Raw genomic sequence first — 14,093 nt, forward strand, 5'->3', positions numbered from 1 at the left:
TTTTGTGTGACAAAGAAAAGTATACATTACGGCAAAGAAAATGTGGCAAACTATAATGTTACATATTACATTGTCTAATATTTATAGAGACATTATTAATTAATTAATCTCTGTTTGAAGGTTGACTACAAGAAGATCATCTTTTACCATTAGTCATAGTTCTGAGTTGGCACCATATTTTTGGCATCTTTCTTTGGTTTGCTGGTGTTATCTAACCCTGCCATTTCAGTTTCTGACACCGTGGCTGCATCCTGGAATCTCTTGTATATGTCACCACTGTAAAACTTTCTTGTTCTAGCCACCAAAATCAGTGAAACAATGGCACCAAAGAAAGTTGCAGCTGTGATAATAATGAATGATAACTTGAAGCAGTCCACCCCGATACAGTTCAATTGCTCGCCTTCCTTTCTCTCAAGCCCCAAAGCTGCCAGTTGCTTCTTTGCTTCTTTGTCATACAAATACCCAGTCATTTTCACATTAAGCACATATAACCCTAATGGACTTGCTACGCTTCCAAAGTTGTACAAAGTTGCATAATATTTTAGTCCAAAAAGCTCTGATATAATGGCAAAAAGTAAAGGCCACTGAGCGCCAAAACAAAAGCCGATGATCACCGAAGCAGCATAAAGTCCATTTGGCACATCAAATGCTATCAGAAGGTGACCAACACATGATAAGAGCAGAGTTAAAGAAAGCATGAGAGGACGGGGAAACTTGTACTTGTTGAGGAAATGTTCAGAAACAAATCCAGAGAAAACCCTTCCCATATAGTTCCAAATGCTCACTAGGGACACGAAAGTGCTTATACTTTTCTTTGGGTATCTAAGAGAGGATCCTATCTGATTCAAATTGTCTATTGCAGTGAGCGTGCCCCCAACACCGCATATGCAAGTTATGAAAAGTATTAACATGTCGGCGCTGAATAGCGCTTGAAGTATCGTGTAGTCCTCACCTCTTTCTGGAGGACTGAAAACATTTTCCCACCACTTGGTGTCGTTGGAAATCGCTGTAACTGAAGTGTTCCCATTAGTAGTCTCATTCTTTTTCACTTTTTCACCCTCAGTCACTATTTTCACGGGCGAGGGGTCAACCAAAGCAAGTCTTTTACTGTGCCAGATCTTATGTTCTTCTATTGAAACGACAAGAAGTGGGAGGAAGAGCAAGAAAACCACAATAGCGGCGCTCACACCATACTCACTCTGAGTAAAGTCGGCCCTTTTCTGTATAATAATCATGACCAAAAGAAACCCAGCAAGGCCAAGAGAAATATACAGAAAGTTGTAGAAAACCTTGAGCTCATTGGGCTGCTTAACGGGCTTCATGTAGCGAATGGTTCGAAGGAAAGCAAATGAAATAGCAGCTGGGAGCCAACCTATGAGCAAAATCAAAGCCTTTGTGTCGTCATAGTAAATAGCATAGTACAATTGTGTGATGATTGCACCACTGAGACCCACATAGCCTTTGAGAATGCCCAACACAGCACCACGACTTTCAGGGAAGTTCTTGACACAGGTGACTAGGGAACCGGTGTTTGCGAAGGACTGAGAGTTAGCACCTATGCAGATGTAGAGACACATCTGCCACACTTGGGGTCTGGCTATTCTCCTAGTGACGGAAAGCCATATCATGAAGTAGCCAAAGAAGTTTAGGACGGCACCGATGGCGAGGACCACCCAAGGTGGAGTGAGCTCGTTGATAAGACCAGACAGGACTCCAACGTTGCTACCAAAGTCCTTGAAGAAACTGAGGAGATTGAGAGTGGTTTGGTCGTAGCCAAGGGTTTCTTTGATGTCTCCGGAGTAGAGACCGAACATGTAGGTGGCTCCGGCAGCAGCCATGATTAGAAAGGAGGCAAAGATGACGAACCATCGACCGGTGATGACCTGGAGGGTGAGACTCTTCATGTCTCCCCATCCATTCACACCCATGGAAACTGCACCCATCGCCATGTTTGTGGATACCAAGCACCTGCTGGTAGAATATGGTGCGTGGAAATGGAAGTCAATGTCTATGTAGATACAGTGTGTGTCTCCTGTGAGAGTGTGTATTAAATATATATAGACTTCTTTTCTCTTTGTTTCTACTTAATATTCAGATAAGTGTTCTTTTCTCACTTAGGATAACAGCTGAATCACCAGAGAGAGAAAAACAAAACTATCTGTATAAGCATTTTCTACATCCTACATTCTTAAAGAAAATTTGGAATTATTTTCCTTCCTCGAAATTTCATCTTCATAAAAAGAGTAAGGTATAATTGAATTTAATAGTTTTTTTTAATTTCATTTAATATAGTTTCTTTTATAATTAATACTATTTATGTTATTTTAATAATTATCTTAAATTAATATAACGTTCTGAGTTGGCACCATATTTATCATGTTAACATGTAAATATTCTAAATTTTTAATCTGTACTTCATGAAATCATATATACTATTATATATGTTATGTTAAAAGTAAAAATAATTATCATTATACTAAAAAATATGATTTTTATTCCATATAAGTAGTTTATTTTAAAAAATAAAATTTATTAATTATTTTTATTCAAACATTTTATATTCTAAAAATATATAAATATTAGAATAACACTATATCACCAAAATTATAATAAAAAGTAATCATAGGAAATACATTACTACATTTTAAATAATTTGTAATATCATTAGTTTAATTAATAAATAAAGTTATAAATAATTGTTAAATTCATAGATAATTATGGATGGACAGAGGTAATTAATAATAAAGTTATAAATAATTGTTAAATTAATAAATAAAGTTTAATTAATATTTGAATACGGCTGCATTTCAACATGATTCAAAAACAATCATTGTGTTTCTCTCCGTTTTTTGTCTCTCTATTTTTTAATTGTGTAAAAAATATTGGACAATAAAGACAGAGAAGGATCACTTATATGTAAGCACAAATTTGAAAAATCCTATATTTTTATTTTCAATTTTCTTTTCAAATTGGGAGAAAGAGGTTTGGAATGGTATTGTGAGTGTTGATTTGCGTGGGTGAATGATGAAAGAAGATGATGTTGAGTTATAAATTTGGGACTCTTATATTTGGGGGAAGAAACCCAAGCCTTAGAAAAAAGAAATAAAAGTTAAAAAATAATTTTTGAATTAAATAATTTTCTACGTGTCAAAATAAACACTAACTTTGGATTACCGTTTGTTACGTCAAACAAAATACTAATATACTATTAGTAATTGAACTTGATTTCATGAATTTTAAAAATACAAGAACATAATTAGACCAAATTTTAAAAGAAGAATTAAAATTAAAATCACTTAATAATTTATGGATAAAAAATATATTTCTTCTTTATTTTAAATATAAATCAAAGTGTAACATTCAAATTAATAATTCATTATATAAGATAATTAGCAAAAACAAGCTAGAGCTACTTCAGAGTTCAATTAAGTGATGAACAATATTCTACATGCTTTGAACATTATAAAACACAAAAATTAAGCTAAAAATTTTCTGATCAACTCGTAATAAAACCTTATAATAACAACTAATATTTATCATTTTTATGGATAGCTTTTATATATATTATTTTGTTTTTTTTTATCTCGTTGTTCGCCGCTATTTTAGTTTTGCTTTGTTAAGAAAATTTGTATAAAAGCTTTTGTAGTAATCAATTTCTATTGGTATTATTGCTGCAAGTCATAGTTGCTAGTCATTGTCTTAATTGGTTTATCACTTTGATTTGTTGACATGTTTGTGTTTCTTGTAGGTAACTTTCAACATTCGGGCAACATTTTTTTTATATTAATAATAATAATAATAATAATAATAATAATAATAAATAAATAGATTAGGAACTAAAAATTAATTTGAATCCTGTGCATTGAGTTGTCTACTAAGCTAATATATTTGGCCAATAAAGTAATGGCTATAAAAACTACAACAAGTTGTTTTCAAACTGATTTTGTCCACCTATATATGTTAATAAGAAGTATATCATCTGATAATAGCTCTCTCATTATGAACAGAGACAGGAAATGTAGAAAATTCATTAACAAATAATTATTGTCTTTCAACAATAGCGTGTGCTCTTTTATTTTGTTTTGTCTCGAATGAACTCGTCCCATGAGGACTTTTAAATAAGTTCAAAAAGCACCATAAACTATAATAATAAGTTTAATGTATTTTGAAATCTTTTGTATGGATTATGATTGAAAAAAAATTACTGACCATTATTTTAAACTTGTCAAAGATTGACTGAAACTTGAGTGGTGTGGTTCTGGTACTACATAACATCATAAGTTTCTTCATAGGCATGCACGTGGGTGAGGACAGTCATAGGTATCCTTTGTCTTTCAACTTCTTGTCAACTATTGGACTTATGAGATGTTGTAGATCGTACACCTTTCAATCTGACATCGCTGTTTTCCCCAAACTTGGCTTCTCAACCAAATATTAGGTTTAGGCATCAACGTGATCTGTTTTTCTATTATTTCTCAACCATTCCATTTATCAAACACTTCTAGGTTGCCTTAAACTCGGCTCACGTTCAACCACAAATTAGGTTAAAGATACCCACATCCGTTGATGTGGGAGTCAGTTTCAGTATATGATTTTTTATGAAAAAACAAAAATCCTAGTTCACCATCAGTGATATTTTATAAATATAACTCTTAAATTATAATTTCATGTTATTATTGTTTATTAAAGTAGAACTAAAGTACAATAATCAAATTAATTATATATTATGTCAATTTTGATTAATATAAAAAGATGTATCAAATCATTTTAGATTAGATAGTGCATTTGAGATTTGGTTGTTTTCCTTGTTTTCTTTACCTCATCTTGGGATCCACTTTTCTTTTGTATTTGTTAACAATGGTATATTATTACATTTTTATTCGTGCTATTTATTCCAATGTTTAATTTTCAACATTGTATACTCTTGCGTGTTGCAATTTTGTTGTGATGATTTATTTTTATCTCTGGTTTATTCTAACTTCTAATTGAAATTAATGAATGAGAATGAGACGAGAAGAAAATGTAAGGATGTATGATACATCAATTGAAATAAAAAAAAGTCCGTAATTTAATTTTAATTGAGATTTAATTCTCAATATAAAGATTTATAATAATTTTTTTTATTACTCATGTCTATATAAAAAACTAAACGTAAAAAATACTTTTAAATATAAAAATATTTTATTTATTTAACAAAAAATACAACCTATTGCAACTTTCCAAATTTGTTAAGATGTTGAAAATCTTTTTTTTTAAACGGGTAGTTTAGTTTTGCTTTTATATGTTTATTACGAATTAAAAGTAAGTTTTAATATTATTCTTGTGTATATTAGCATGAACTGTTCTATTAAGTCTTAGAATAAAGAAATAGGAAAAAAAATGTTATACAGATCAATAGAATTTTCAAGTTTATCATGTGTGCACTGGTGAAATTTGATTTTGGTTAGGCCCTTCCTCACAGATGAGTGAATACAAAAATTTAAAATAGTCCGGAAATCCACATTTTCTTTTTTAATTTTACCTTTATTAATCACCTTTCTAAGTTTATTTAATTATTTATAGTAATAAACTATTTATATAATGAAATAATCATACAATTTTTTTACTTTTATAATTATTTTTAATAAAATTTATTTTATAGTCTAATAAAAAAAAATCTACGATAAAAAAACAGACACACATAAGTAATACATTTGTTTTTATTAATTTACATAATAATTTAAAAACAAAAATTAATCATATATATATATATATATATATATATATATATATATATATATATATATATATATTAATGTGACTTTGTTGTGGAAAACTCAATGTTAATTTAGACCGATAACCACATGAGAAGTGTGACATCCCCATAATATACGACATGCATATATAATAAAGATGTCATTCGATTATAATATTGAAAGTAGTTAGAGACATATAACAGACTATATTAGTTACAGTCATCCAAAATAAAATCAGAGTTGGTCTCTTAAACATAAAGGACCACTGTGAATTATCATCAGAATAGTACTACTAATTAAGATCCTAGACATACTAAGCTGCAGCATCACCTTCTTCCAACGCTTGCTCCACAGACACCTCCTCTTCATCTGCTCACATCCAATTTAGTATGATCATTGCAACAGGAAACATACCCAAACAAAGCACGAACACACAAGCAAGGGTGAGCTAGTTTCACAAGCAAGCATACCATATTAAAGTAAACAATTCAACACATAAGTACTTTAAGCCAAGCAAGTTAAACCATACAAAGGAACATGTCACAAACTAGACTTGACTCGTTGCTTTATAAACCGACTCGTCCGGACCAGAATGATTACCGAGCTATGGCGGGTTATGCACTCGTGGTGGCCTCTACTGCTTTGCAAAGCCGTTGCCAATGGGTTCCACCCTACCACACTCACGAGGTTAGTCCGTTCCGTGTCCTGGAGCATACTGGAAGCCTCCAAGACTAGGACCTCCTGCTACTCCTCACCACATGGATAAATCCTCTCTACTTGAGAATGAAAGACCATTGGAGTGTCAGGAAAACCCCCAAGACTGAGCTACCATGCAATCATTCTACACACTACCAGGACACCACCATGTATCCCCTCCTTGAGGATCATGGAATTACGTTCATGAACCGTACTGTCACTTTGTAATCGTATACTTTCTGCCACAATCAACATATACACAATCTCAATAATATACATTATTCACCACTCACAAATTATAAAAATAACATCTCCATAATTGAATCTAAGTTAATCAATACCAAGAACCAAACACCTCCAACTAACCCATAACAGCTTATAAAATGCATCAATTTATACATACCTACAAGTAATATAATTATTGATTAACACTCACGTTTCAATATAAGAAACAACTATCCTTACTTTACTTTATATATATATATATATATATATATATATATATATATATATATATATATATGATACGTAACTATATATTTTTATATTATATTAAAATAATATATATATATATATATATATATATTAAACTAATATATTATATTAAATATATATATATATATATATATATATATTTATATATGGATCCTTACTTTAAATTCCAAACACACAGTGACTAATTTCCTAAAATTATAATTGACTAAAAATTAACACATGATAACTTTATGCATCTACAATCAACTTGTTTTATTTTATTTTCATCCTGGTAGAGATCTTTCTTTACCTCAATTGGTCACCGGAGAGGACCCAGATGTTTGAACGCATCAAACTCACCTTCGACGCCAGCACATATGACTAGTCACAACTGACTGGACCAGGCCAGGGCTTCTCTATGACCAGGGATGTGGCAACTCAGGTTTTTAAGGTTCCTCTATCCTACCAACAAAGAAAGGCTCTCAACAATTAACAATTAATTTATTTAAATTATTTACCATGTTCTCTTATGCTCTAAATCTGAAATGCCTAATTTTAATATTTTCACTTCCTCTCACAACCATCTCAAACATACATGTACATCTATTTAATACCCACATGGATGCTATTACAAAATCCTACTTCAGACCTTCCAACAAGATCAATTTCAGCCAACAAACTCATTCAAAACAGATTAAATTCATCACATCACAACATGCACAATTTCACAGTTTCAGTTATAACACCCAATACAATAAAAGTCATAAAACAGTTTCACAAGAGCACACCAGTTCAACATTCATATGCATATATTTTTATAAAATAAATTCATACAAAAATAATTAGCTCCCCTTACTTTAGTGGTTACAAGCACAACACTTTTTAGAGGAAACCCCAAAATAGTACTATTGCACAGAAGCAAGTTCAACAGGATCTACAAAATGACAAATTGGGTACAGAGACATCTCTTGGAGTTATAATAGATAGAGAATCTAGAGAGGAAAATCATTGACTACATGCAACTAGAAAATTGCATGCCCTAGGTTCAAAGGAAAAAGGGGAAACAGAAAAAGATAACTTACCCGTCCAAAACGAAAATCTAATCGGATGAAGGGAAAACTCTTAACTCCGTGAACGAAAGCACACTACCTATTTGAAATTTCAACGGTGGAAATTTATGGAAAAGTAGAGAGAAGTCAGAGCAAGAATAAGAAAATGAAGTTGAACTTAGAGAGAGAAAGAGGAACTGAATGAAGAACTCAGAGCTGGAAAATGAGACCTCTTCTAAAGTCCTAGTGTCCTTAGCTTCTTGGGTCAGGCTACATGACCCAATAGTCTTACATTTTCAGGCTCTTACAAGAAGAATTTATATACACTACATTATTGATATTATTTTTACTAAGTTACTGATTTTAATATATTAAAAAAATTTATATGTTTTAAAATATTAAAATTAGTATATATCAGTGCATTGAAAAGGACAACATTAAAAATCAAACAGAAAACCAAATTCTTGAGTATGTGTATATTTGTCAATGATGATCTTACATTCCCAATTTGTAGAGTCACACAACACCCCCAACTTGTCTTTCACACCAAAAGACTAAAATACATCCCTACTAAAGAATAAATGAAAAATTTAGTTTTTTTTTATTAATTATATGCTTCAATATATTTTTAATTTCACTATTTTACAAGTTATTCTCCTGTTTTAAAATACATATGCTTAACTCCATCATTTTCGTGCAAATTTAAATTTTATCTACTTTTATTTCATATATTTAACTGACATAAAATTTGATGGAAATTTAAACGAATATTATATATATATATATATATATATATATATATATATATATATATTGTGAGAACTTATAAATTAATTAAAAAAAGTTATAAATGAAACACGAGAATATTTTATTATTAAAAGAGAAAAAGTAAAAATAATTCTTATTAAAATCAAATTATTTTTATAATTTTCTGTCTGTCTAAAACATTTTTCTTTTATCTTTCTTTAATATTTTGATTTATTTTTTATTTTTTGGAAATCTAAACATACTCTAAATTCTTATCTCTAACCGATTATATTATTATAATAATTAAAATAAGTTAGTGTTCCTTTGATTAACATAAAAATGTTAAAAAAACTTTGCTCAGTTTAAATTTTAGTAAATATATAGGAAAGCCGATTTATTTGAAAGGTTCAACTGTTAAAGTATGTTTCATCTAGAAACAGTGTGAAAACTATACTATAATGGTAGTTGAATGGGCAAAAAAGTCAATAATTTTGATACGTATCTTAATGGAATATATAAAGTATATATGGCCACATATAGATACAGATTTCACTTCAGCAACTTTATCTGAATACTTTTCAACATAAAAACTTTATCCATTTTTTATGCTTTCCAAATTGTTACGTTTTCTTTTTTAGGATAGATGGTTCCATTTTTAAACTATATATGGAAAACCAAAAATTATATTTTGTTTTGCTAGGTTATAAATTTTTATTCAATTGGACTGTATCTATGCTTTCTTTCTCATGCATGCATCAGGTCAACGCATAATATAACACGCAACATATTTACTGTTTTACAGAATTTGCCTTTATTGTTTAGAAAACAAACATCTATTCATGTAGGTCAGATACTATCCTTTTTTTTTTCTTCTATTTTTGAGATATTAATGTTTTTATTTTATATACGTTAAGGAGTATAGTTAGGATTAATTATATATATTTGAAATTTTGTCTTTAAAATATGTTTTGAAAAATAAAAGAAAAAAACATTTAAATTTAAATTTTTAAGCGATACGAAATTATTAAATATGGTATAAACATAAATTTCCTCACCCAACTCAGAGATAAATAATTAATTCAAAGCAATTCATCAATTATTATTTCCCTAATACATCATAAGGAAAAAAAATGATTTTATTTTTTATCTTCTGCAAAAATCTTATTATATCAGAAATATTAACGTTATTGTTGAAAATGATATTAATGGACTCGGAAAAACTTAGGATAAAAAGGATTAATTGAAAACTAAAAAGTTTCTTAAAAGTTGATTTAGATGCTTATAAAATCTGAATGATGATTTCTTTATAGATGTAAAATGATACTTATATCTTTTAAAACAATTTACTTTTAAGTGATTACGATTTTTTTTTTTATTCTTAATTCTTTCTCAACCTTAACAGTTTCTAGTTAAACATTTCATAAAAACTACAGACAAGACAATGGTGTAACGATTAAAATAAGTGACGTAACGTTATACAAAAGACTTTCGTCAGAAGAAATAATTTAATATTAAAGGAGATGGTATAGGTGAAGTTTTATCATCAAAGGTATAATAGTTTGATGAATAATGATAAAATGATCCCTATTTATATTTATTGATATTTTATAAGTCAAATGTTTATAATTTTTTTCTTATATTTTAAAAAAGTAAAAATTTTTAAAATATTGTCAAATAAATATAAAAAAGTATGCGTTAATATATATATATATATATATATATATATATATATATATATATATATATATATATTATATTTTGACTGCCATAAAAAGCACGGTAGATAAATGAAATAAACTCTTGTTAAATAAATCATTTTAAGTCAAAGTATTACGAACTAACTACTTTGCCAACTACACTCATAATTATTGTTTTAAAATGATTAAAAAAATTACAATTATCGAGAGTTTGATGTTTTATTCAATTAATAATTACATTAATATATACTATTTGGACATCACAGTATTAGCAAAGAAGAATTATTCAAATAAGGTTAGAAAAATTATGGAAAGGTTATACTAAGGTTAGAGCCTATCACGTGCATTACTCAAGATCTCATAGCGATTAGTCTAACTACAGAATATTTAAATGTTAATAGACAAATAATAAGAATGACATAGTGGTCAAAATTTAGATAATGTAACTCATTCTAATTTAGTTTTATGTGAAATGTAAAATAATAAATCTTTGAAAGTTAAATAATTAAAATTTCAAACTTTTTATATATATATATATATATATATATATATATATATATATATATATATATATATATATATATATATATATATATATATATATTATGTGTGTGTGTGAAGTAAATCTCTCATTTAAAAAAATCATGATACAAGGTCAATTGGCGATAACAACAAAGATGTTTATAAAAGTATTTAAATTTTTAAAACAGTGCATGCTTGTCAAATGGGAGATCACATTCCAAGAACTTCACGTGCTCTTCATTATTTTAACTTTTCATTGATTATAAGCAACACTCTAATCCAATAAATCTTCTCCTTTTGACTTTATAAGTCAGAGAATTAATCCTTCTTATTGCTAAGTCAGGAAAATTTTTCGGCTATGTGTATAATAATCGTATTGGACTTTCAATCTACCATCTAATATATTCAATAATTCATTTAGTGCTAACTAATGTTAATTGCAAAATTAACAACTAAACCAAAATAAATATTTGTACATAAAAAGAAACAAATTTCGCTTCCACCAAGAAAAATTGAAGAAGTTGCTAAAAATTTGTTTTTCTTTTTCCCTCTACACATGCATATCATTTTACATTTTAACTCTTAAAAATACTTTTATTTTCATATGTTATGTTGAATTTATAAAAGAGAAGTTTAGGGAAGAAATGCAATACCAATAAGATTTGGATTGAATCAAATAAGAGATTGACAATATTTTTTATTCAAAACTTGAATGTTTTGAGTTAAAGGATCTTCATCACACTCTCTCACTTATATCGAATGTAAAATTGACTCAAATTTAAAATTTTAACACATCATACTTAAATATGAGAAAATACATAACTATATTAAACTTTATTAAAAAATATAATATAATTTTTTTCAGACTTTGTTTTTCTTTCTTAAGTACAAAAGTAATTTCTTTTAAAAACATCTAGATGGATTTTACGTCAATAACATATAAGTCCAATTCACATATAAATTTATAAATCTTAATCCGTATATAATGTTGAATGTTTTTAATTTTATTTCCAGTTGGATTCTCAACATATTTAGTATACAAATTTTCTTTCCATGAAAATATTTTGTTGCATAAATAAGAAGTTTCCTTAGATTGGAGATTATGAGTGTAGTGTAGTCAAGAAAGGCAGCTCCAGTGGGTGGTCAAAGAATTGATGGTGGATAAGCTCTCACAGGTTTCAATGTTCACACGCAAACATGGTCCCATGTTATAGTTTCTAACCTATCTAATGCATAGAAATGGACAAACCGACAAACTATGAAAAAGGGTTTTCTATTTCATACCAAAAATTGTTCTTGCTATATTTTTTTCAACAGTGTCCTTTTACATTTTATTGTTTATGTGAGGAATAAGATGGGCTCATTCAAATGATCACGTAAAATAGGAAAATTACGATTCTAGATGAAAGAAATACGATACCACAACACATGTCACTGGATAGAGACACACTCATAAACAACACAGGCTACATTCAAATATAAGTTAAATAAGTCTTGATTTTTTAAAATTCATCTGGAATTTTCAATTTTTTTCAATGTTTTTTATAATGAATATATATCTCACTTTTGAATACAAATATCTTATCAAATTATTACATAAATTTATACATATAAAAAATAGAAATTTTAATTTTAATACTGATTAATTTTAAAGGTATGAAATTTTATTTAACCTTTCGATAATAAACTAGTCAAAATGTGGAAGGAATTAGTTGTTGTTATTGATTAAAGACTAATTATTAAGTAATGAAATTCAAAGTCCTTTATTTATTTTGAGTGGTCCCATCCCACTTGACTAATGAGTTACCAGCAGGTTTCCTGAAAGTCAACTTTTGCATATGGGAATATCCAAAATGGGAGGAAGAAATCAGCCATCACCAATTGAACAGCTTATTCTATTTCTTCACCTTTAGTTGCTGTCTTCAATCCTTTTATAAGTTTTTGTAATTTTAAATAAAAAATATTTATATTTATTAAAAATCTTACATCAACTAAAATAAAGTTAGTTTAAAATAAATTAAAAAATGAGTACAAATTTCATTTTACAAACTTATTATAAATCTTATTACAAAATTAACTTTGTAGGATTGAATTACTTTTAAAATTTAGCTCTTATCAATATTTCAAAAAAAGAAATTCAAACATAGTTTAAACATGATTGGATCAAATCTTTAAATGTAGTTTTAAGGATTTCAGTTCACACTTCCAATGTCTAAGGCAAAAATGAAAAGGAAATACTTTTTGTACACATAATTTCTTTCTAAAGAATTTCAATTCTTAGTTAAGCAATGATGTCAAATTCACAGAATATATTTTGTATACCTCTATTTAATATTATAAAATTTAGAGACCCATTTAGATTTTTAATAAAATAAAATAAAATTGAAAAAAAAAATGAATAGCTAATTTAGTTACTATGAGTAAGTTAGCTTTTATTCGACTATGATAAACTCAATAACTCGAGAAACTAATTTTTAAGAATAATAGAAGTGGAGCCACCAACTCTCTAAATAAGAACACATTACTTTGTTTGACAAAAGGACGAAGATTGATATATAGTTAAGAAAATTGTGTCATGTGCTCACAAATCTTATTCCATATATTACTTTCACACCTCTCACCAAACAATGAGATTTGCATAGGAGCACCAGCAGGAACGTCACAAGATGAAACTCATGTTTAGTCTTACTAACCAAAAGAAAATTGGCATCAGTTTTTCATAAAATAAAAAATGGCTCTACGTAGTGCAGAAATCTAACATACAGTTTTCTTGACTTTAAGTCTCATTCATGGTTAGAGTGAACTTAAGCACCAGCAATAGTGAAGACAGTGACGTCCAACCCTATTTACATGCTTTAAAGTCGTACTTGCATTTGAACTCAAGGAATGGAGGAAGAGTCAAGTTTCACTTTGAGAAACCATGTGAGGAAGGATTTTTTAAAATAGTAACTGTAAAAGTCAACAATATGACTTGTAACAGCAATGATGTATCTAATTGGAACTGTAACGCCTAGATTAATTATTTTCAAGGATTTAAAAGCAAAGATATGTATTTCTAACCAGGCTCAAAATAGTTTTCTTATTTTAATAATTTTCATTATCAATTTTTCATGAGTTTGAAAGCTAAAACAAAAGTATCTAAAACTTTTGAAAACATTCATTTTTTTCACGAA

General features: G+C 28.5%; 1 protein-coding gene and 1 long non-coding RNA gene across 3 annotated transcripts; both read right to left on the reverse strand.

Annotated features, from left to right (window-relative positions):
* Nucleotides 1-2,032, reverse strand: LOC108325441 (uncharacterized). The gene has a single exon (XM_017558514.2). It carries the CDS (start codon nucleotides 1,947-1,949, stop codon nucleotides 150-152), a length of 1,800 nt encoding a protein of 599 aa, XP_017414003.1. The 5' UTR covers nucleotides 1,950-2,032; the 3' UTR covers nucleotides 1-149.
* Nucleotides 2,033-5,882: 3,850 nt separating this feature from the next.
* On the reverse strand, nucleotides 5,883-8,236 carry LOC128195912 (uncharacterized). 2 transcript variants are annotated; one of them, XR_008247771.1, is made up of 5 exons: nucleotides 8,185-8,236; nucleotides 7,988-8,054; nucleotides 7,216-7,367; nucleotides 6,336-6,670; nucleotides 5,883-6,104 (listed from the first exon to the last, which is right to left on the reverse strand). It is a non-coding gene; the product is annotated as an uncharacterized LOC128195912 (long non-coding RNA). The 2 variants fall into 2 exon arrangements; XR_008247772.1 differs by having other exon boundaries at nucleotides 6,265-6,670.
* Between the last annotated feature and the right edge of the window lie 5,857 nt (nucleotides 8,237-14,093).

Source organism: Vigna angularis, chromosome 3 (genome assembly GCF_016808095.1).
Source record: "Vigna angularis cultivar LongXiaoDou No.4 chromosome 3, ASM1680809v1, whole genome shotgun sequence".
NCBI classification, from domain to species: domain Eukaryota; kingdom Viridiplantae; phylum Streptophyta; class Magnoliopsida; order Fabales; family Fabaceae; genus Vigna; species Vigna angularis.

Coding starts and splice junctions, on each gene's coding strand:
- LOC108325441 (XM_017558514.2), bottom strand. CDS start 1,949: ATGGCGATGGGTGCAGTTTCCATGGGTGTGAATGGATGGGGAGACATG.